Source organism: Tyto alba, unplaced genomic scaffold, assembly GCF_018691265.1.
Source record: "Tyto alba isolate M040663 unplaced genomic scaffold, T.alba_DEE_v4.0 Super-Scaffold_3, whole genome shotgun sequence".
NCBI classification, from domain to species: Eukaryota; Metazoa; Chordata; class Aves; order Strigiformes; family Tytonidae; genus Tyto; species Tyto alba.
The window spans coordinates 3,491,784-3,515,213 of record NW_024881304.1 but is presented as its reverse complement, the minus strand read 5'-3'; the positions used below and the strand labels follow the sequence as shown (position 1 = coordinate 3,515,213).

Sequence of the window (23,430 nt, the reverse complement as noted above, 5' to 3'; positions counted from 1 at the left end):
AATAACTTTGCTAGCATTTTCTCAGCTGGCTCTAATGCACACAATGCATCTATGTGACATCCTGACAATCCCTGCTCAGAGCACTCTGTGACATGCCTCACATCAAAACGCTGATGTGTGCCAACTTCCACTCCCCAGACTGCGTATCTACCTGGTGAATCCTTGAACTGCTTCACACATTTTTGCATTGTCCTGAAAGAGTTACTGACATTCTTTTCTAGCTGCTCAGCCTCAATTTTCATGAGAGGATCTTTCATCCAGCTCTCATACCACTGCATCCAGTCTGACACTGTAGTCCAGAGATCATAGTATGGCTGGAAATCCTTAACCATCCTGGATAGTTTACTGTACTTTGGAAAGAGAAAAAGCAAGCATAAGCAACAGGTGTATTCTCCTCTGGATGACAGCTTGCATGTCAAAAGGCCAAAAAAGGCACAATTAATTTTTGAATCTCAAGCAAGCAATGAGAAAACATGTACTTCAAGGGGATGTATCAGACTTCCTTCTCCTGGGACCACAATATAAGATTCTAAGGGAGAGCAACTGGCAGAGCTGGGCTTTACACATCAGGCCAAAATGCATCCAGTGGAGCTGTGCCAGCACCACGTGTCTGGCATGGAAAGCACTCTCGCCACTTGCTCCTACAAAAGCTCTGCTGCAGAATGAGGAGATTTTGATGGGCAGTCCACACGCAATTGGTGAAAGCACATACTGCACATCATGTCGAAACTTCGCTCCTTATAGTGAAGAAGTAACCACAGACTGAAAGGTAGGAAGGGATCACATGAACACCACTTCTACTCTGCAGCCAGATGAGGCTAGACGTGGATGACAATGATTCACTGGCAGCTGAACAGCTACAGGCAAAACCAGTGTTTGCAACTATATAAACTGTTGCCTTAGGACAACACGCTACACACCGAGCCCAGCCAGCTGCCTGCATAGCACTATGCAAGCACTCTCATTCACGTCTACCTAACTGCAGGAACAGCCTTACAGAAACTGATGTCTCTTAACTGCTGTTTCAAGACCTTCCCCATCTAATTCCTCCTCATTAACATCACTTAGATCGAGTATGGGCACCCAAAGTCTCTCACAGAGATGGCAATATCAGGCCATGAGCAGCCTTCCACATTCGTCTGGGATCAGCTCTTCTGCAGCACGGTGATGTGATGGAGCAGTGTGGTCACTCTACAGGACTGTGGAGCAGTTCACCAGGTAAACCAGAAGAACATGAAGGATTCCTTCCTGAGGAACTGCGTCCTATTATCTGCTCTACCTACCACCGAGAAGGCCCAACAAATATTAGGGTTCTGTAGGTACAGGACCCAACACTTACGTTAGTAACTTTCATCCCAAAGATTCTTTCCCTGTTGTTGTAGATAACTGCCAAATTCTGAAGCTCCTTCAGCTGCTTCCTGACCTCCCTTGCTTTGTTAGCCAACTCAAGAGCTTGGTTAACATCTGCCTGGATGGAAAATCCACCTACAGTCAGCTGGAAGAGAAAAGGCAGGCATGAGATGTGGCTCTGAAGCTCAGTGCTGCCTCTGGAGATGTCAGCTTCCTGGTGTGCTCTTTGTTATATTTAAAGGCAAGATTTTTATGCTCTCAATTTCACCTCCCCCAATCCAATTCCACTTCTGTTTAGACCACAATATATGTGGTGACGAGAAGCAATAACCACTGGTCAGCTGGTTGAAAGCACAAATGCAATGACCAGGTGATTATCATCTTTGTGATAATAGTTAATCTCCAAAGAATAGGAGCAATAAATTTGTGCCCAAATTTCTTGCTACTGAATTTATACTGTCATTAGTTACAGAAGCAGTGAAGTGAAAATCATAGGTCTACTAGGTCAGTCAGTTTGTTTCCAAGAATTGTTTAACAACACATGTCCAGAGCTTCTCTAATAACTTTTCTGTTTTGTTTTGTTGGTTTGGTTTTCTTTGTTTGTTTGGTTTGGGATTTTTTGTTTGCCTTTTTTTTTTTTATTCCCCTGTTTGGGATATTATAATTTTGGGAAGCTATTTCCAAGGTAATCTAGGTCACTGATTACAGCCTTTCCAAGATGGCATTTTTTTTTTTGTGTATTGAAGAATTTCTGGTGAAAAGTAAAATCCAGACTGTTTCAGCAGAAACTGGAGGTATCAAAGCTCCAAGACTCTGTTATTGTTTCAGGGTCTTTCACGCAAGATGAGTTCCATCACTAAATGCTGTATTTTCCCCCTTGATGGCAGTGCATCATGGAAGATGCTCTGCAGGGAACCAAATACACGAGAAAGAAAAAGGACGTGCATAGGTTGCCCAAGCACCAAGAATTGGAATATTGTATCTCAGTGAACACCTTCCCAGTGAAAAATCAGTATTTCTGCAAAGAGTACTATCTTTCACACAAAAACGGAGCTCTTAATCAAGAGCCCAACTTCCAATAACAAGACAGGGGTAGGATGGGTGTTGATAATTTTTTGTCCAACAATACATTGACCTAAAATCTCATCTGAAAGTTTCCCACCTGGCTGACCACAAAAACTTTAAGGCCCTCTTCTCTGGACTGTCTACTGTCAGTGGCTTAATACCTGCATCTCCTCCAGTTTGTCTTGAAAGCCATTCTGATCCACAACCTGGATTTTGCGAAATTTGTCTTCATCCTCCAGGTGCTGGAGCCGAATGGAGTCAGCTTGCATAGTTATCTTCAGTGGCCAATAACTCGCAGCCCACCTGCACTCACATGATATAATGAATGAACAAACAAAAAACAACAACAACCAAAAAAAAAAAAAAAGATGAGAGAGAGAAGCTTTTTGAGCATATGTTTGAAATGCTGAAAATAACAGAATGAGAAAGCCAACTCCCACTGAACAAGGAAGCTTTACAACAACAGAAACACATGTGGTTTCAACAAAACATTTTTTTTCAGCTTCTCTTGTTGATATGCAGCCCGTGTGACTAGGCTATTCAAATAGAGAGGGCTGGGGAGAAGTGGAGGGCCTTTTTAAAAGGAACAAATCGTATGCTGCTGAAAAGCTAGGAGACAGCAAAATAACAGTTGGCATCCAGAGGGAATGTCTGTCTTTGAATGTATTCATAAGGAACTGAAAAAAATAGGGTCAGAGTCTTGGCTTGTGGCTTTTCAGGGCTACTGAAAATGCCAGTCTCCTGTTAAGCAGGGCTGTGAGGGGCCAGGGTAACCCAGATACAGTGAAGCCCTGGATAGCAAGGCTTCTGCAGAGTGCCCTGGGGAGTGCAGTGCAGGTACAGGAAAGGCTGCACAAAGTGGCTGCTCATGCCAAGGCAGGTTTTTTGGTTCTTGCTCAGCCATAGCCCACCCATTATTTCATTTGGACTTGTTACCTTGTGTGCAATGCCAGATGCAAACTTTGCAGCATAATACTCGAGGTCACGCCCCTCCCAGCACCTGGGGGTGCAGCAATCTCCTACTAGTCCTGCATGTGCCAGGTGTGGTCAATGGGCACACAGCTACACCTGTGCTAAGGTGTCCTAGAGCTGAGCTGCTTTCCTGCAGCTTCTGTGGGTTTTTTGCACTGTGCACCCCATGTTTATAGTTTCAAGGGCACTCTGCAGAGACTCACTCAGGTTCCAGACACACTGGACCAAGTCCACGTCATATGAGAGTTGTTTCCAGGGCTGAGCTGACTTTAGAAGCTGTGTAGCTGTGTTTGGGAGCTGACTCTGCTACTGGGGCTTAGTCAGGCCCCAGTGAATAACCTAGCCGAAGATAAAAATAAGAGAAGACTGCATGGAGAAGAAATGCAGTAACAATACAGGGTTCACGTTCCTTTCTAGTCCTAAGAAAACCCTGGGAGTGCTCCTACCTTAGAAGTGTCCATTCAGTTTCAGACACAGACTAAACTGTGCACTTTGAGACCTTGCAAATGTCTCCAAAAAAACCCAAGAGCTTTAATACATTAAACAGGTTAATAGCTACCAGTTTGCCTTGCCCCAGGACAGAAGGCAGCATGAACCTATGCTTCTTCTCTATAAACTTCATTCAGGAATTCAATGCTCATTTGGCTCTAGAGGCACGTAAAAGTTTGATAGACAAATAGTCCCTGAAGCACTGAAAACGGTTATTGCTGCAAACTGTCCCACTTTGACAGTGGGAGAAATGCCTTGTGCTCACTTGTCATTGAAATCTTCTTCGGTAAGATTGTAAAGGAATTCCTCCATGACCTCGTAATCTTCCATGACTTCACCAATCAGTTCCTGCACAGAGTGAGAGAAAGAGACAAAATAGACACCTTTAGACCATACTGATTCCAACTCTCTGGTGTATACCACATTAAGACCATACTGATTCCAACTCTCTGGTGTATACCACATTTTCATGAGGTGCCTTTGAAGGGCGTTAGTCACACAAGCTTAATGTGATGTAGGCTGCTTCTCTGCTGTGTGAACAGTGGGAATGGATTTACAACCCCTTGTTCTGCAAATGATCATGCCATCACCGCCCTCTGTTCTATATGGATGAAAAGAAGTGTGACCTAGTGGATAAAGTGCTGGACAGAAATTAAGTGTTTTGGGTTATCCTCCAGGTTCTTTCCTTGGCATGGACAAGTCAGCTTACAGCTTGATGCCTTTGTTCCCCATTTATTCAGCTGGGAGAAGACCTACATTTCAAGTAACTTTGAAATAATTTGGCACTAGAATGTCCTATTAGAAGAAATACGTTAACAGCAATATAAGGATTTAGTAGCAGAAATATTTTTTTGAAAACAACACTCATTTTTAGAAGACAGTTATTCAGTACACAAATGCAGAATGGATTATAAGAGTAGCAAAAAATATACAAAAGCCCTTTAGGCAAGATTTTTAACTGCTAAATTGTTTTGCACAGATATTTAAATTCATGGTAAGTGTATTTAGAAATACAAATCCTAGGAATTACAAAAAATACAAAGGCAGGAATTTTATGGCATTGCATGCAAGGACATCCAAGCAAAAAAACTGGTTTTGCTTCTGAGACACCACGCATTGCATTGACAAATTTCCTCCTCACTTCCCTTGGTGTCCCCTGTCCATAAGGAGAGCATGCCCTACCTTCTGCACAGCCAGCTGCTCGGGGACTACCTTCATCCACTCCCGCAGCTCAGCCAGCTCCTCAATACTGTTTGGTTTCTCATGCATTTTGCAGCTGATGGTTTCATATGCATCACAGATCTGCAGGAGGACACAGCAGAGAGAAGACCATCAAAAAGTCATTAATTGCTAATGGGCAAACTGGAAAACCTGCCATGATCCACCCACTTCCCATTCTGAAGGTGGTCTAAAGTGATGAGTGCACAGTCCTGTTCTGTCTTTTTCTTTTCACAGTCTTTCTCCATCCATCTCATTTGAGCTGAAATGGAATGAAACTGCCAAAAAAAGAGAAAGTGGAACTGCAGGTGTGTGGTTGAAATGATGACAGTGACAGATTTAGACAACCCTCTGGCAGATGCAATTGTCTACATTCCAGTTATCCTCTGAGCAAGCAGAAGGACCTTCCAGTTGTCTACTAGACAAATCTTTTCAATCCACCAACACATTTTTTAGAAGATGGCAAGTCTTGAAGAATTTTGTCTCAAGAGATATACTTAATAAATAATATGCCTGAAAGCTATATGTAATACTTGATTTGGTTGAGTTTGCATATCTCCTCCCTAGTTGTTTTTTTTAAATAATTGCTCCAATGCAATCTTTAAAATGTCTTCATTAATGTGGCCTCAGTTGCCGTCTTTTGGCAATTTCACAAACACAGCAACATCAAAAGCAGAAGGACAAGACAAGACACTGACAAATAATCTATTGAACCAGGTAACTTACATTCTCCACCTGCAAATGGAGGCTTTTAGCCAATATGTCCAACATGGAAGTGGCAAGCGTTTTGTATTTTTCGGACAGATTTTGCTTAACACCTTCTATGCTGACACAGAAGGGACCAATGACAATAGAACTAGGTAAAGTGTTGTCCAGGTTCTCCTTTTCAGACAAGTGCATGTTTACTATTCTCATCACCTCCTGGGCAGGTGGACATTGCTCTTCGTACTCTCTGTAAATAAAAACACCAACACAAAAAAGGTAATGCTGACTTTACGATTATTTGAGCATCCAGGCTGTTCGTAGGATGTCCAGACATGTCCACTGAAAGGATCAAGACATTAAATTAATAATGACTATGTTTACTGTTTTTAAAACATGCATCTATTCAAATGTATGCAATTTTCTGCAGGCACAGACTGAGAAGGTACCAATGCCTTCTAAACCTTACAACCAAAAATATGCCTGCATAGGAATTGAGGAGTGCTGTTATCACGGTCAAGTACATGAGTGCTAACTTCAACTGAGCATGGGAAGCTATAGCAGCAAAGACATCCCATATGAAGCCCATCTATTTGTGTGACTGGCCTGCACTGAAGGCTCTGCTTCAAGGTTTTCACTGCTACAGTTACCAATGCCAAGCAGGGGAAGCCTGGCTGCCTATGCCTACCTGCACTGCAGCTACACTCACCTAGTGGTGTAGACAGGCCCCCAGTATCAGAACGTGTATACGAGAAAACATGGAACTGGTATGTAGTTGAGAAACATTACTGGGGAGCTAGGGAAGGGACAGCCTCAAATCTACAAAGGGTTTCAGAGCACAATAGGTGTGGAGTGGAAAAAGGGCACAAAATATTTTAGCTGCAGAAAATGAGTAGAAGAAAGAGATGAAAGAGGTAATAAGGCAAGAGGACAGGGAGAGACAAAATGAAAGCACTGGTGTAAGCAGGGCAAAATCAGGAGGCAATCTGGGGGAGGGCAGGCACTTCAGTGTCTTCTGGGAAGAGACAGGAATTTGTCAGATGGGATTTGTAAACTGATTAAGATAGAATAACAAAAGGGAAAAAGGGCTTCAGTCCCACTGTCTGGAGAAAATGTGAAGCCTAAAAAGACCATTAAAGTAACAGAGGCTAAAGGACAGCATAGGTGCAGAGTTTGGCAGTGAAAGCAATGAGGCTGAAACAAAAGAAAACATTACTTTCTACAGAATGTTATCAGGCTGAGCAGACGCTATTTGAAGGAGGTCAGAGTCAAGTATGCTAACTGGATTTTCAAACAGGATGAGTCATTTTTAGGGCCATTAATATCTCCAATTACACTTACAAGCATGACAGGAATGTGACTGCTGTCAGAGGCAGGAAGAAATTCTCACTGCCACCACCAATGCCCTCTAAAAGCATGGACCACTGCCCACAGTTGAAGGCTGTCTCTGATGGATGCTTGATCTCACATCTGAGGCACGCCACGCACATTTGTGGTCTCAGAACAGGTCCTGCATTCTCACACAACAGCTTCTGAAAAGGCTTGCTGTTTGGGTTGGAGGTGCCTCTGGCAGAAGCCACTTACCTTACGAAGTACTGAATGTCATTGTTATTTAGCTCTAAGAATTTCTCATATGTCCTGGCATAGGCGTCGAGAGGGATCAGTGCCTTTTGAATGGCAGCCCGCATAGCCTCACGTAGTTCTTCCACTTCTGGTTCATGCAAGCCCACTGAGTCCAGCAAGGGTGTTCCTGCAACATGTATGTTCTCCAACACATACTGGAGGAGGAAGGACAGAGGTCTTTCAGGACTAACAGAGATAACCACGCCTCCTCAGGAGAAGGGCGAGGCAATCACTAGTGGCACCTTTGGGAACTCATGCAGTCCATCCTTCTACATTGTGTCAGGAATTGTTTTACCAGTTTTATGTTGCCCTCCCCAAAGGAGGATCTATGGAGAGAGGTCTTTCACAGTAACAGGCAGAAAGATGCATATGCAGAAGAGATTTGCACCAGACTGACAGCACTGGAAAGGATGAGTCTGCTTTTAGCAGCTGCCATGCACTTAGGGCAGCCAGGCTACTTAGGGCATGTTCCCACAGAACCTGCAGCACCAAAGCAGAGATAGCAATCAGATAAAATAGCTACATGGCTGGGGAGCTTGGAGAAATCCTGTCAGACAGAATTGCATCAGCACAGTCCTGTGCCCAAATTCATTTACCTGGATTCCCAACCACCTACTTCTGCAACTCTCTCCCTCAGTACAAGCTCAGGGGTGCTGCAATGCACTGAGACTTGCACAGCTATACCACTGCTGATGCAGAAGAATTCACCTTCTCCAGCTGTGGGACAGTGTGAGTAACCAGGATTCCCTTGTCGAACAGAGAAATGAGGGACTTCTCAAAGCTCTCCACAGGGGGGCTGAAGTGAACGCCACTGCTGTCTAACACAAGGTCTGTTACAAAGAGTGGATTCCTTTGAGGCCTGCAGTGGAAAGAGATAAGGAAGAACAGGGATGCTTTTTGAGACAATGGCACACAGCTATATTGCTCTGGTGCTGCTACTAAAATGCCTACTGGACAGGAAAGGAAAGAGTGAAGAAGAGGACTGTCGCATGAAGTTGAAAGTATGAAATACTTTCTGTGTTCTGAATTTACCAGTAAAAACACTGAGAACTCTTGTCTATCAAAGGTGAAGTGTCAGTCATGACATACCAGGATCCCCAAAAGTCATAACCTTATGTTGAGAGTTGGAGCTGCTTTGCAGAAAAATTGCAGGTGCTCTTCAAAGCAGGCATTCAGCATCTCCAATATACTCCTAAAATGCACCTTCCAGAAGTTATATTCAGTATCTCCCAATCTTGTGTGTTATGAGCATGGCTCAGGATCAACTGAAGTCAGTGTCAAGACTTCCACTGATTTCAAAGTAAAATGCCTCCTGTGAGTGGGAGAGGTTTTTTTCTTTTCTTCCTGTTTTCAATTTCTAAATCTTCCTTTTTTTTTTTTTTTTTTTTTCTTTAATACCATGAAGGACAGAAATCTTTAAATCAACACCCAATGAAAGAAAATTCTAGGCACTGTGACAACCTGAATTTGGTATTCTTTAGAGATCCCAGGCCAGATCCTACTCCTGAGGTTTAATTGAAAAATGGAATTAAGCGGCCATGCCTCCTGGTATTCTTCTTCCTGGCATCCAGAAAAAAAAGCTAGTAGTAATTATTTGCTCTCCTCCTAGAAACACTGGAAGTGGCTAATCTTTAGAACTGTATGTCAAAGTAGCAGACCTCAGTTCTGGTGGGCTGCCTCATATCACTAACATCAACTTGAAATCTGTACTAATAGAGCAGCCAGCCCTGTGTCATTCTTCCATACTCAAGCAAACACATCAAGTTGGAGGACAGGAGAAAACAGCCCAGCCTGGAGCCCCCATACAGCGCAAAGCTTGCTTGCAGAAACATTAGTTGGAAAGACAATGGCACTACACTTTTCTTCTCTTTCCACCCTTTTTTTCTCTCCTTTCCTTACCTGTAGGGACTATTGATGAGGTCATCTCCCCATTCCATGTCCTTTGAGCAATTCAGGATACCGTGGCAAGCATCCAGCAAAAGCTGGGTGAAGCACATCAGTGAGTTCTGGACGAGATACCGCACAGAGTCCTGAAGCATGAATTTGATGCGCTTCATCAGCTTACACAGTTTGGACATCTGGTAGACATCCCAATGGCTCTGTTTCAAGTTGTACCAGTCTTTGCCTGAATCTCTCAGGTTGCTCTTTACTGCAGTCTTTAGAGTATTGATCCAAGTATCCTCGAGAAACATCTGAACCTAGGGCAAGGAAAAAAAACAAGCTGTGTAATCCTCCAAGGGCTGATGGGAAAGCAGTATGGCAAGGTCATCTGCTAGCTGCGACTGCTGGACCTTTCTCTGCAGTGAAAAGCAACTGTTCTCTCAGAGCTGTGGCAGCTAAACAGCGGCTCTCAAATCTATGTGCACACACACGTGGCATCTGAACCTGGCCATGCATCTCCTACACTGACTAAAAAACCTACAAAAAGAAAGCCTGATATTAAAAAGGAGTGCTCTGTTCTTTCTTTTTATACAGCGTTTCCTTTTTGTTCTCTTTTCTATTGAGCAGTATCCCTGGAACTGCCTGTGTCAGGGCACCTCATAAAAAGTTATGTAGACAGTATGATGAGCAAGTAAAGGACAGAATGTTGTCTTCTCTTGACAAGTGAGGAGAAAGAGGGGAAGAAGCCAAGGGCAGCAGCAGTCTGTAGTGTTTTAATTTATTAAAATACCACCAAGTGTCACTTTTGCTCCACAGGCAGCTGCTGTTTGTGTGTAATAAAACAACCTCAGTCACAGAGTGGATGACAGCACTGCCTAGCTGAAACAGCATGGGACTGGGAAGGACCAGCACATGCCCTCTGCTTCTGATTTACCGTGTAACCCTGTGCAAACTACTCCATGTGGCCACATCCAGGGTGCAACATGCTGCCCTCATTTAGAGGGCATGAAGATCTGGTGAGAGTTACCACAGAGTTGCAAATTTTTGTCCTAGTCTGTCTGCTGGCATTGCAAGCAGAGTAATTTAATTAAGTACATAAAGAACATAGAGTGGAGAAAAACATTACTCTCATGAGTGCTTCAGGAGGAATCAAAGCTCTTGTGCCTTACAGCTGGAGGGATGGGGAAATAAAACCAAAAAACCTGGAAATTTTACAGTGCCATCCAGGACTGTCATCTGCATGGAGACCAGGAGAAGGAAAGAGGGGCTGTAGCCCTATGTGGCCACTTGTTCAACACATGACTAAGAGCATGGTCAGTGTTGGCTGATGCTAACTAGGGGACTATGACTCCTTCAGCCCATTCTCCCCACATCCCAATAAATTTGACACCCACATGCAAATTCCTCCCTGCCCCACCCACAACATCTCCTTTGAAAGCTCATCTGTTTCCAGGGAATTGATCTGCAGCTGCTGCATCTGTCTAATGCATGCTGACAGCCCTGCTGCCTGCTCCATGTGTTCACCCCCCCCACTTTCTCCACCCACCTGAGTGAAGGTCTGGGTTTGGATCTGCTCAAACTCCTCCAAGCAGACATGCTTGGATAAGGTTGAGTTAAACAGAGATGTGGTGGCTGCTTTGTTGCACTCTTCTTGCACCTGTGTAAGGAGAACAATGACTTCTGGCCTGGTCAGGAGTGAGACAAAGTTGAAATCTGCTTGTTGTTCACCAAAAGGATAGTCTGGGATACAGATGAGCCCTGGCACCAAAAAAAAATAACATGTTATTGCCTGCAATGGCCATGCCAGCTTCTGTTTTACAGAAAGAGTACAGCTCCCTTTGGGACAGCGCTTGTGAAAAGGACTCTTCTCTGAGGCACAGGCCTTATCACGTACCAGTTTCAGCAGATGTCTGGGTGAGAGTCTCTGCTCTGCAGCAGAGCCTTTCTGCAGCCTCTCATGAGGGGCTGAGGGACTGTCCTGGTACCTGACCTTCCTGAGGCTTTGGCTCATGAAGTTTCCATGAGAAAGAGCACTGGATTTGGAGAATCTTCCCACTGAGGCTTCAAGGCACAGATGAGTCATCTCATCTGTGAGAGGCCACTTGTGAACCACCTCAAGGCATTCCAGCCTTTGGAAGACCGAAGTGCACAAAATACGCTCCACCATCTTTTACTGTGGTCATTCTCCTCTAGTTTGGGACTCTAAAGAGCCTGAGTTCTCTTTCAGACCTGAGGTATGCCACAGCTGAGCACAGCAAATGGAAGGCAGCCAGCCCCAGCACAGAACAGAGCGGAAGGCAGTTAAGCTAATTACACTGCCATGCATTTGCTGCCATTAAGGGTACACTTGCAGAGTTACTGCAGCTTCGCTGATGGATGGTAATGTGTTATACTGAGGTAACATGAACATGCAAATATAACCTAAAAAGAACAGGCATACTCAAAAGTCTCATCTAATCTCCTGCTGCTGCCCCTTATGAGCCCTAATCATTAACATAAACCTGAGAGTTTCTGCAACAAAGCATGAATCCTATGAAAGACAAGAGGTCTTATAACCAGGCCAAGTTCAAACTGCTTCACTGTGTCCTGTACCTTTCTCTGGTACTTTCTTCTCTTCTTTGTCTGGCAGCGTGACATAAGAAAACGTCTGAGGTTTGGAAGTGATGACTCTGTCAAAGCTGATCCTGTTCATGGTGCGTTCATAGTCTAATCTCACTTCTTTCTCCAGGCAGCACATATAGTCTAACACCCTGTTACAAGACATGGAAACAATGATAGCTCACAGTGTTTGAGCAGAAGTGTGTTTGTTGCTTTATTGCAAAACCCACCCTTCACTCCTTCCCTCCTGGATCTGCGAACCCAGAAGCTCACCTACTACCGAATGCATTAGGAGAGCTGTGCAGACAATGAAGTAGCTAGCGAAGATATCAACTGGACATTTAATGACAGAGGCAAGCGGGGACTTGGGACTAGGACTGCAGCCTTCTCAAGTGTCTTTTCAGATCAAAGCAAAAACTTCACTGGGGGTGTGCAGAGGGAAAAGCATTACAGAGAGGAGGGGCAAAAAACAACTGAAGAAGCTAGCTGGCAGTTCTGGAGAAGCTGGGCTATCGGAGCTGTCCCACAACTGCCTCCTGCTGAACACCTCTTGAAATCAGTTTCCTCAGCCAAAACGTGTGTAAGTGCTGAAGCCCTGTTCTGTTTGCCCTAGGAAATCATCGTCTTTCACCTCAGGCAGGCAGAGTACTTTTCTTTATACCTATATTTCTACTCACAAACAAAGACTAATTACTCTCCTACTCCCTAGTTTAGGCTGGCAGACCATGCAGCCCTTCACACCTTCCTGTCTCTGAGCAGGGCAATCAGTCATGGCTGATTCCCCGCAACACCACCAATGGCTCACGATTCATCAGCCCAGGGACTCTTAAAATGCCTTCCAGATACGAACTGCATCTCAAAGAGACATTCGATTATATCCAGGTGGAGATCTGCTGTTCTGTTTGCTTCACACTGTGCAGATCTTCTTTTGATTTTAGCAGCTGTTAATAAGAAGAAGAGTCACCAGGAAACAACAGCCAACTCTCTGGAGACAGCTGGTGGTCTGCAGATCAATTCAGCAATGACTGATCTGTTCTCTGCACAGGGAGACAGCAAGGTCAACCACCCCATTTCTGTCCAACCTTCCTGCTGTTGAAGGTGACTTAACTGCAGGAGTAAGCATGGCACAGTGGATCTGCATATGAAGTACATCTACTTCATCTGGGAATACTGACAGACCGCCCATCCTGTACAAGTGTCCCTGGGGCTCTTGTCCTACCTACTTGTGATGACACTCTGGGCAAGAAGGTAGTATGCACAGGCTGGAAAGCAGATGAGATCCACAGCCTGTGAGTTGGATGCTGAAGATCTGCCTCCATTGCCACTCCTATGTAATCCCTATGAAGCCCTACAATGTTGAGGGACTGAAGGCTGAAACCCCAGACAGGTACTTGATACTTTACCTCTTCTCTTTCTTCAGTCTGGAAGTATCCATAGCCAACAGCTTCATTTTCTCCAGGCTCTTCTCACTGATGCTATTTAGTCCATCTGTGGGCATGCAGTCCACATACAGGTGATACAGTAGCTGTGCCTGTGTTTTCTTACGCAAGCTGTCAGCAGAAACTACCCGCTGTGCAAACACCTGGGGATCTTCAGCCAGAAACAGCAGACAAACTCGTGGCACCCAGTACTGACATGACAACAATGGTGCTCTTCCTGGGAAATGAAAGTAAAATTTACAGGAGTCTACAGGGAACACAAAACTCAGAATGGTTTGCAATGCTGACAGCAGCTTTTTTATGGGCAATATAATTGCGTTGGCTTACTGGGGAGCAAAATGACGGACCAAAGCTGAGGACAGCAAGAGACAAGGAGCATAGAACTAGCAACACCTCCAAACCTTTCAAAAGGGGGATACTTCATCTTAATCTGTTGATATACCCCCTCAAAATGTCACTGGCCCAGAAAGACCACCATTTAACTTGCTTTGAAGGCAAGAAAGATCGGAGACGGAGAAAAAGGAAAGATATCTCCAAAGGGAAGTCCTCAAATAGGTTGTCAAATTAAGATGTGGAATTCTCTCCCCTAGAGGTTTTTCAGGACTAGTTAAACAGACACATGTCAAAAGTGATAGCAGGGAGAGGAATCGAATGATTTCTTGATATCCTTCCCATCTCTACCAAGGACCAGCATGGGAAACAGACTGGCTCACAGAGTACATGCCAGGTTCCAAAAGGCCTTACTTGAAACATACCTTCTGGAGTTATTCCTCCATTGAGGATGGGTCTCCCTTCTTCATCCCGCACCAGCCCATTCTTATCTGTTTTATGAACCAAGTAGAGCTCTGTCTCCTTGTCATAATCCAGAACACCAACATCAATCCACTTGTAGATTAACTTCTGGCTTTTGGGGTCCTCTGAGAGGATCAAGGATTAAAACAAGATTAGTCCATTCTCCTGGAGGCTACAGCAGATGGACTTTCCTGACCAGAGTGGTGAGGCTACAGTCAAATCCATATGCTAGCTTGAATCTCTGTCAATCTCACATAACTTCTGCTGTGATCAACTAAATAATGAACTCGGGTCTTACTGCTTAGCATTTCCAACTGTTTGCACAGGCCAGAGACCTCCATTTTCCTCCTCTTACCTCTGTGGGTTCCCTGTGGACCACCCTCCCACTGCCTGCTTTGGCACTCCCACTCACTGCTTGCAGCCATATTCTCATATCTGGGTCCCGTATGCCCCTAGGCCCTCTCTTTCAGCCCATACATGGGGACTGCTCTGTTTCCCAATTCCCTCATCCCTTGATCCAGGACCCCTCATCACCCACATGGGCTCTATGATGATCCCATTCTCTTTCCCATGTTTGGCTCTAGCCCTGTGCCCCCCTCTGCAATTCTTGTAATTGAGATTGGGTGTAAAACCCTGTACCTTCTCCCCCAGTTTATTATTTCTCTGGGCCATTCCCAGGGCATCTAACTCTTAAATGTTCAGATCCTCTTAAATGCTAGGAGGTGCTAACCAGACAGATATACATCTATACCGATATCAATACAGATACAGGTCAGGGCAGCGTTATACTGATGTTGAGAAGGGGTCCTGTTAACCACAGGTCTGAGCTATAGGAATCTGCAACAGTGCCAGCACTATAGAGATGCCAGAGGTCTCACCTTCCCCAGGGCCTCAGGGCCTAAAGGGTCTGACTACTTGTGTGCAGAAGAGTCCATTCAACCTGGGGAGTGATCAAGTGTAGTGTTCCCCAAGCCAGCTGCAAGCAGAACTTGGCCATCACGTGCTGGCTGCCCGAGGATCCACACAGCTCACGTTTTATGCTTAGGTTTTGCAGACAGCCAAGCCTCTGGAGGTTGTCCCAGAGCTGCAGTCAGCATGCATGCCACTTCCTACACTTTAAAGCTAGTGCAGAGGTATTGATATAAGCTGCAGCCACAACTGGACACCAGTACAGCTGAACCTAGTGATGCCTTCTTGTTGGGAAGGCTTTGAGTGACAGGAAAACAACAGACGTCCACGTCACTTAATTTGCCCCAGATTTACTGCTTGGATTTTCACTGCAGTCTGAACTTGACTTCTGATCCTGCACTTGCAGTGAAACCCAGGCAGAACATACTGTGTTCTAGCTAATTAACTAACTTCATGTTGATACCTACATATCAATAAACCAAAATTTTGACCGTACTGACTTCTGGAAACAGAAAGAAGGACAAAAGGCAGAGGCTACTTCTAAAAAAGTAGAAACAGGCAGTTCAGGGCAGGACTGACAGTCATCGAGATCCCTGGTCTCCTGCTCTGTCTGCCTGAGCCTGGTCAGAATGACTTACTGCTTTTCTGCTATTCAGAGCTGCATTTGTCAGAAACTACATGCTCCCTTTCACTGAATGGGCCTGTAATTGTTAGTGTTGCCTCGCTTGAGCAGTAACTCATTCAAGCTTTACCGTGTCCCAGTACATCATCTGTAGGTAAAAGTGCTTTTCCAGGCACTGGCTTTCTATCGTGAGAACCTGGCTCCAGTCCTAGCGAGATCCACTCTTCTGGAGTTCGACAATCATACTCTTCATTGTCAAATATCTAAAAAGCCAGGAGATGAATGAAATGAATTCTTACTTCACGGAGAAAAAAATTCCTGATACAAAATTTAATGGGAGGAAAATTAACATGCAGTTCCTAAATGGGCTACAGAAAGGGAAAACGGTCCAGGTGCAAAAGCTGGGCTGATCTTTGATCAAAAATCTCCCAAACAACAGTACGTGTACCTCTAGCCCTTTGCAAGGGAGCAGAGACACCACCTGGAGAGGTCTCATGCAGTGACACTGCTGACTACTGCATCCAGAAGGAAAGATGAGACAACACCTTTTCTTTGGACACACAAATGACAGTGAAGAGAACGCTCAAGGACTATTGGTTCTGATGGAAGTCGTGGGCACCCTGCAGAAGACGCTCAGCATCTTGTAGAGATCCTTCATGCCCAAACCTACTCTAAAGTATTTCCTTGTTTTATCGCTTGTTGTATCAATGACAGCTAACTATCCTGTGATTCTCAGAAATATCCTGTGGTATAAGCAGTGAGATAGACCACAAGTGCCAAACATGCTCTTACCTTTAATGGGAGGTAGATGGGAAAGACAGGATCTTTCTTCTCCTCAATAGTTGGCATATTGTCAGGATCCTGGTGCCTTGGCATCAGCTCATTGGAGTCTATCCCCTTGCTGGCTAAGAGCTGAGCAATATCAGAGGTGAGATATAGCCGTCTTCTCCTGTTCAGAACCAGAGGGGGAAATAACCCTTAATGTTCTGTGAGGAACTGAAGGAGTTAATGCCTCAAACATTCATTGACACAGAAAGTCTCAAGGACAACTTGTGGCCTTTGTGACTAGTCTAAGTAATGCTGCCCAAGGAAGCACAGAGTGTATTGAAGGATGCATGCTTCACTTCCTTGTGGCTGTATTGCCAAATTCCTTAGATAAGCCTCAAAGGAAACTGTATGTTCAGACTAAAAGATTGATAAGAGAGATATACACTGGGCATCAGATCTGCCTGCCTCTGTCTACTATGCAAATCAGCTGATACGATGAGCCTAAAAGGTGACAGAAAACTTTGCTGTGTGTGCACCCACCATCCAAGATTACCGGACCTGAGACAACACTGGAACCTGAGGTGGTGATCTGGATACTCTGACTGTCTTTCTTTCCTTTCTTTTTCTTTTTTTTTCCTTTCCTTTTTTTTCTTTCTTATAGATTTATAACAGTCCACATTGCTTACTATCCTTTTCCAAGTTTAAGTTGTTTCTACCACAAATAAAACATTTTAACTGGTCGTTTGGTGTCATTTCATCTTAATTTAACCCAAGGGGATCACAGAACCTTTACGACTCCCTGAACTCCTAGTCCGGGTTGTAACTTGCGCCTAGAAGGGCTCCCATGCCTGTAACTTCACTTTTTGATCGTACACCCCTATCAGTAAAAATGTTTTTGAGCACACACTGCATACATGTATATTTCTTCATCTGTAGAATAGAACAGTTCAGTAGGAAGGAACCTACAATGATAGTCTAGTCCAATTTATAAACTATACATATGTACTACTAAACTAATATATTATGTACATTACAGAGCATACACAAAACTAGAGAGAAAAAGATTAAATAAACACTATTTTAAAAAAATATTTTCATCCTGCATCTCAGTGAATTGCCTTGTGCACTCCCTGTGATATGCACACACCATTTTGGAGACCATTGCCTTATACAGGATAGTATTCTTCTAAAGATTTTTGACATGTCACATCTTGAAAGCAAAAATCAACATCCTAATCTGCCATGTCCTTTCCATAATGATACATCTATCCATTTTCTGGTTACTTACCTCTCTACTTCAATCTTCCGAGAGCATCTGCCTGGAAGTCCTTGGAAAGCAATCTGAACTTTGGGCTTAAATGATTGTGCTGGGAAGTCTGACTTGACAAAGTTCTCAGTGGTTGGTCCAATCACTTGCTTATCCAGGACACTTCCAAAGTCCTCAGGCATCTTAAAGGTTGTGACTAAGAGAAAAAGAGAAACACATGTCTGAAACTACCAGACATCACTCTGCTTTACATTCACACACACGAGGACTGTGCTGTCTCCTGGGTGGGCTGCAGAAGTCACTTCACTAGATTTGTGACAGAAATAAAGCAGACACCAAATGGGAAACAGAAAGGAAGACCTTTTTTCCTGATGGAATATGTCATTATGGTTTTCCAGTATCAAAATGATGGCACAGAAGAAGTCTCCATTCAGAATCACCGTTATGCACCTTATTAGGAGGTAGGACACTGACATGGCTCTAAGGAGCTCTCTTCTGTTCCCAGCTTTGCTACAGACTGTCTACATGATCGTGGGCAAATTACTATCTCTAGTGCACAGCTTCCTTCACCCGCAGAAAGGGGTGAGATTCCCCTGCCTCCCCGGGGTGCCCTGAGACCAAGAGTCGGTCATAGCTGGGAGGAACTCACTCAAGATGATGATAAAGGGCTTATGAATATTTCAGGAGAGAACAGGCCACTCAGGTCATCTTTATGTGCTGAAGTCCCTATTCACACCTTACTTGGGACAAACCTCTCCTCAGTTTTTGCTCAAGCGAACCTCCCACTCACATCAGCAGTGGTGTGAGAAAAAATTCAGTTAAACAGCTAACAGTCTCACGATTTGGCCAAATGTTTTCAATGGAAATTTGGACTAAGCAAAAGGTATACCTTTCCAAGAACTGGCTGAAATGAAACCATGTCATTTACCCCATAAATAAACTCTTTATATTGCTAAACAAGCCGCAAATAATAGAATAGAAGCAAATTGGGAATTTGAAGCTTAACCTAAATTAAGTAATTGCATGCTAGCTTTAAAAAGCACTATTCCCTAGACAGCTAAGCATTGAGCTAAAAATAGATTTTAGTGGAGTGAGAGCTTTTCATTTGATGAACTTTCACACTTTACCAAGGAGAAACTTAAGGTTCTGGCTCATAAGCAGGTATTTTGGATGTCAAGCTTTGGACCCAATCCTTTACCTTGCTCTGTGTGCTTCTGCTTGTGTCATGGATGCAACCCCTTGATTTCAGAGCAATTGGGCAGAGCAGCCAACAATGCTGAAGCCAGACATGCCTCAGGATGATCAGGTACAGAAAGGTTCCTCTAAGAGGTCACTCCCTTGCTGTTCTTAAATGGCCCCTGACACAACCCCCATAGCTATACATTGTCTGCTTAGGGACTAACAGAAATAGCCACTGAGCTGGCTCTTCTCTCTTTACTCCCCTCTCTTAGGAAGGGTGCCTAGCCTGGAATAAATATGATCCTGAACATTTCCATTGTCCATACCAACGTGCACACTTACAATAATTTTGAGGAATCTCTAAAATGCAGAGGGATTACTACAGCTCCTTTAGCCTCATGCATATCTCTTGCTTGGGGTCTTTACAGAATGGCCCTGATTTATATTTGTTGTCAGGGAGCACAGCTGTTCCAATTTTGTCACTTCATTGTTGCAAAATCCATGGCACCATCCATTATGGCACTTTGTGCACTATCAACTATTTATGTCAATACTTAGCGTTTCATTTGCATTTACATTTCCAGCTTGATAGCTTCTTCCCCCTTGAAGAAGCAGCAGATCATAAATAGAGACCTGTCTCCACTTGTTAGGGATGAGTCTAGCTTGTCAAGATTCACTTGAGGATGCAGTCATTTGTCCTCACTCATGAAAATAAATGTCACTTCCAAGCACAGGAAGGTGGTATATATAGTTACCATCTTTCTCTAAGACTAAAATCCTCTCACATGCACACTTTCTCCCCACCCGCTGCCAGCCTATGGCTTCACTATGATCCATATCCCCAAGAGTGCTCTAGGGGCCAGAAGAGTGCTGACAAACCTTTCAACCACGCTCTGTTCCTATATTGAGCATCCACGATACAAACTCTTCCAAGCAGGTGGGACCAGCAGCTCTGTATACACAAAGACCCCTTGCATCCAGGGAGAACAAGCTGCACTGGGGTGCAGCTGGATGCAGAATGAATAAATGAGAGAGGACTGTGATTTTGGCTGTGGCTACCTAGATGCTGAATACAGCTCTCACAGGCTGGTTCCATTTTCACAGGAAAGGGGCATTGCTGGCTCCATACTCAATGATAACGCATGCAAATTCAGTGCTCTCCTGACCTGTGGCACCCAACTCCCATAGGCAGCAATGCAGTCTATGCTGACCCCTGGGGGGATACATCTGGGAGAAAAGGAAGCATGGTTTTACCACCCAGTCAGATCACTTTGCTCTACCTCTAAATGAAGTTAACTTTTCACGGGACATTCAAGCAGCTCAGCACCATTCCTGGCACTGACAGGAGAATGAAAGCAGAGCACTAACCCAGAGTAATCAGCCTAATTCCCAGCATGGTCAGTAGAAGCAACCATAAGAGTTATGGCCCCATTTCCTGCCACATCACATTTCCTCACAGTATATTTACCTTTAGGGGTGTGCTGCTCGAGGTCCGCCTGTCTTAGCAAAGCATGGTACATATGGGGGCCAGCACAAACATCCTGAAAGGCAGCATGTGAGGGAAATGTCAGAGATAACAAAGCACAGTTTCACGACAGTGGGAGAGTGGGCTACAGAGGTCCAGAGAAAGAGTGAGACTGTAAGACCCAATTTACCAGAGCTTGAGGGACAATTGGGACTGTGAGTAATGGTCAGAAAAGGCTCAAAGAGGCACAAGTATCTGAAAACTTCAGCCCAAGGCACAGAGAAGCAGGGGATTTGTCAGCAGAGTGCAGCCTGATGTTGGCTTAAGATGTGGATTGGGGGCTGGTTAGGCAGGCAGTCATTAGGGTTTTACTACCAAATATCATCTGCACTCAAAACCACAGGCCTGCCCTGCCATGCTGGCATCCTAAACCCAGGCAACATCATGACAGGGACCGCACTGGCTACTGAGGAAGGCAGCACAGCTATGATCAGGAGGAGCCTTATGGCTTCACTTTGTAAGGGTCAAGGTCTTGCACAAAGGCCTTTGACCAAAACAAAGGGCTAGGACCTGGGGTGAAAGCTGTAATTCTCCATACCAGGTGTACCATAGGCTTTTCCATTTTAGAAGGACAGCGGTAGACAAATAATTGCTCTTTCCACTTACCCCTGAGATGTTGGAGGCTCCTGGAGTGAGGACATCTGCATAAAACGCCTTTTGTCTAAAGTCCGAGTATTTATTTGGCCCCCGGTTGCAGCTATCGGGAAGAAACAAACTTGTTCCTGGACTTCGGTCCCAGCATGAAGCCTCATTGCTGGTATCGGGAGGGTTGGGGCTCCTACCCAGAGAATTCGTCAAATCCTTCTTTGCTTTATCCATCTTCTTAGGAGAACAATGCTGTGATGCAACCCTGGGCTCACTAGAGTGGAAAGACATTAAGCCTGTTAAACACTGTATCTTTGGCACTCCTCCACACCCTCCCACTGCGCTGGATATCGTTGGCTTGCTAAGAAGATGAGTGGGTAACAAGGTAGGTTCGACCCCCTGCTTCGGTACCAAGCGCTGCCTTCATGACCTGAGGGGCATCGGTCTCACGTGGCTGACTCGATGGCTCACTAACCCTGGGGAAAGAGAGCGCTTTATTATTCCAGATGGGTTTTGGAGGGGGAAAAACAGCAGTATATGCCTGAAAAGCTGCTTTCCTGAAGCAGCAGGGGCTTCCCGGATCTGTGACAGTGTTCAAAAGGATGCCAAGAGAATTTGAGTAAACTGGGACTACAACAGAAGTGCTACTTTTTCTGTATCCAAATCCCTTAAAAACCTTGTCACACTTGACTCCAGTGAGAGTAGGCTACAGCCTAGATACCAACACAGCTACTCCCAGGTGTAAAGTCTGGTTATTTAATTTAAATGATTCAGGAGAGAGGTTTAAGCATCACCTAACGAATATTAAAATATAGCCAGAAGCTTCCCTCTCTCCCCTCCTGCAGGGGATATTTTTGCTGGTGATCTCAGCTCACAAATAATTTCTATTCTTCCACCTTGGGAAGTCCAGGAAAATATCACAGCTGTAAGGCTTTACTTTATAAAAACCTTTGTGCACTGAGAGATACTAATTAAGAGCAGCCTTTGGACTCTGGCATGATGATAATGCAACCCTTGATTTTAGGCTTGTCTAAACACAGAGATGACTACTGTAGCTAATTGGTACAGCTGAAGTGACACAAGCCCCTCCAGCCTGCACACACATGCACCGAAGTAATCATGTACACATACCTGCACGGCTTACTCCTATAAATTATGAGTCAAAGCTCTCTGTGATGTCTCTCAAGGCTACTCCAAGTGTGATACAGCTTATTCATCAATTCCTGCTCAGGGCTAGACCCAGGCTTCTCATCCAGCCCTACATGGACTAATGGATTGTGTCCTGCACCCTTGCTAGGACCCACACACATGCCTTGCTTACTTCTGGAGGCCAAGCTGCTGAAACAGGCTGCTACACAGGAATCTCCCAGCTTGCCACAGCCAAGCATTGGAAAGACCTTGCCTGGTCTTGCAGGCCACAGCTGGCACGGCACCTGTCTGGAGTCTCATCCTGATGTGGAAATGACAACACAGTGTCCCCTCCTGCCATGCCCTCTCTGCTCTGCTCTTGAATGGAGTGAAAACTCTGCCCGTCCTATACTCTTGATCAGAGGGCAATTTTTTATAAATTTCACCTTGCTGCCTGTCTGCAAGAATGAACCAGGTACACACAGCAGAGAAAGCATGACATGCCTGCTGGAGATAAGAAGGAATAACTGTGCTGGTTTATGACTGCAGGTTCAAGCCATTGCACAGTTTTGAGAGGTTGAGTCAAAAAAGCAATCAGATAATAAATCAAGGTTACCATGATGCGAATCCTTTAAGTAAAACAGAGTAAACAAATAGATTGGAGAGACCTGGGAGATGAGATCAATAATACCCCCCCTCCTCCTTCAAGCTAGAAAATCTCAAATCTTTCTCCTCTCAGCTTCTCTTTGGCATAGCAACTGGAACTTCATACCCTGAAGAATGAATTTTCCATGGAGGATTTTGGTTTTATTAGCTATTTTATGTTCTGGCCATATCTATTTTAGCAGCCCAGCAGGACTGATTGGTATCAGCCAAGATCCAAGGATTCCTGATGAATCACTGCTGGACTCTTTCGTGCCTGCTGCACCGGCACAGAGAACAGCAGCAGGGCGGAACGACCCTGCGGTGGCTCTCCTGATCCATCCCCTGAGCGTCCTCTTTCTGGGAGTAGGGGCAGGGGTGGCGATGTGACTTGCTGTACTTTTACCTCTTAGGACCAGAATCCTAAACCCACCCAATTTCCAAAAAACCCTAACTCTAGGACATGAGGTTTGTCTGAACCTTTAGCAGGATGAGTGATTGAACCCACTCCCAATTTAGCAGGACTGGCAATCTCTGCCTAGAACCAAAATAATGTGGCTGCTGCTGCTGATGGCTGAGTTCCCGTGATGGGGGAAGCGTGTACCAAGCCTGCCCACAGCAGGGCTAATTCTTCACTGCTTTGCTCCCCGTGTACTCACTCACACCTCCGTAGAGT

General features: G+C 44.8%; 1 protein-coding gene across 1 annotated transcript in view; it reads right to left on the bottom strand.

Annotated features, from left to right (window-relative positions):
* The window catches only part of DNAH1 (dynein axonemal heavy chain 1), a 99,934-nt gene that overhangs the window by 51,500 nt on the left and 25,004 nt on the right, over positions 1-23,430 (bottom strand). The window contains exons 4-21 of the mRNA XM_042799878.1: positions 21,006-21,258; positions 20,343-20,415; positions 17,717-17,891; positions 16,453-16,609; positions 15,791-15,923; positions 14,093-14,254; positions 13,302-13,554; positions 11,893-12,050; positions 10,847-11,058; positions 9,319-9,617; positions 8,128-8,278; positions 7,381-7,574; positions 5,821-6,046; positions 5,059-5,178; positions 4,142-4,224; positions 2,577-2,718; positions 1,340-1,495; positions 152-350 (exon numbers count right to left, since the gene is read on the bottom strand). Of these exons, the coding sequence (XP_042655812.1) occupies positions 152-350; positions 1,340-1,495; positions 2,577-2,718; positions 4,142-4,224; positions 5,059-5,178; positions 5,821-6,046; positions 7,381-7,574; positions 8,128-8,278; positions 9,319-9,617; positions 10,847-11,058; positions 11,893-12,050; positions 13,302-13,554; positions 14,093-14,254; positions 15,791-15,923; positions 16,453-16,609; positions 17,717-17,891; positions 20,343-20,415; positions 21,006-21,258 (3,146 nt within the window). The remainder of the gene's footprint in view (positions 1-151; positions 351-1,339; positions 1,496-2,576; positions 2,719-4,141; positions 4,225-5,058; positions 5,179-5,820; positions 6,047-7,380; positions 7,575-8,127; positions 8,279-9,318; positions 9,618-10,846; positions 11,059-11,892; positions 12,051-13,301; positions 13,555-14,092; positions 14,255-15,790; positions 15,924-16,452; positions 16,610-17,716; positions 17,892-20,342; positions 20,416-21,005; positions 21,259-23,430) is intronic.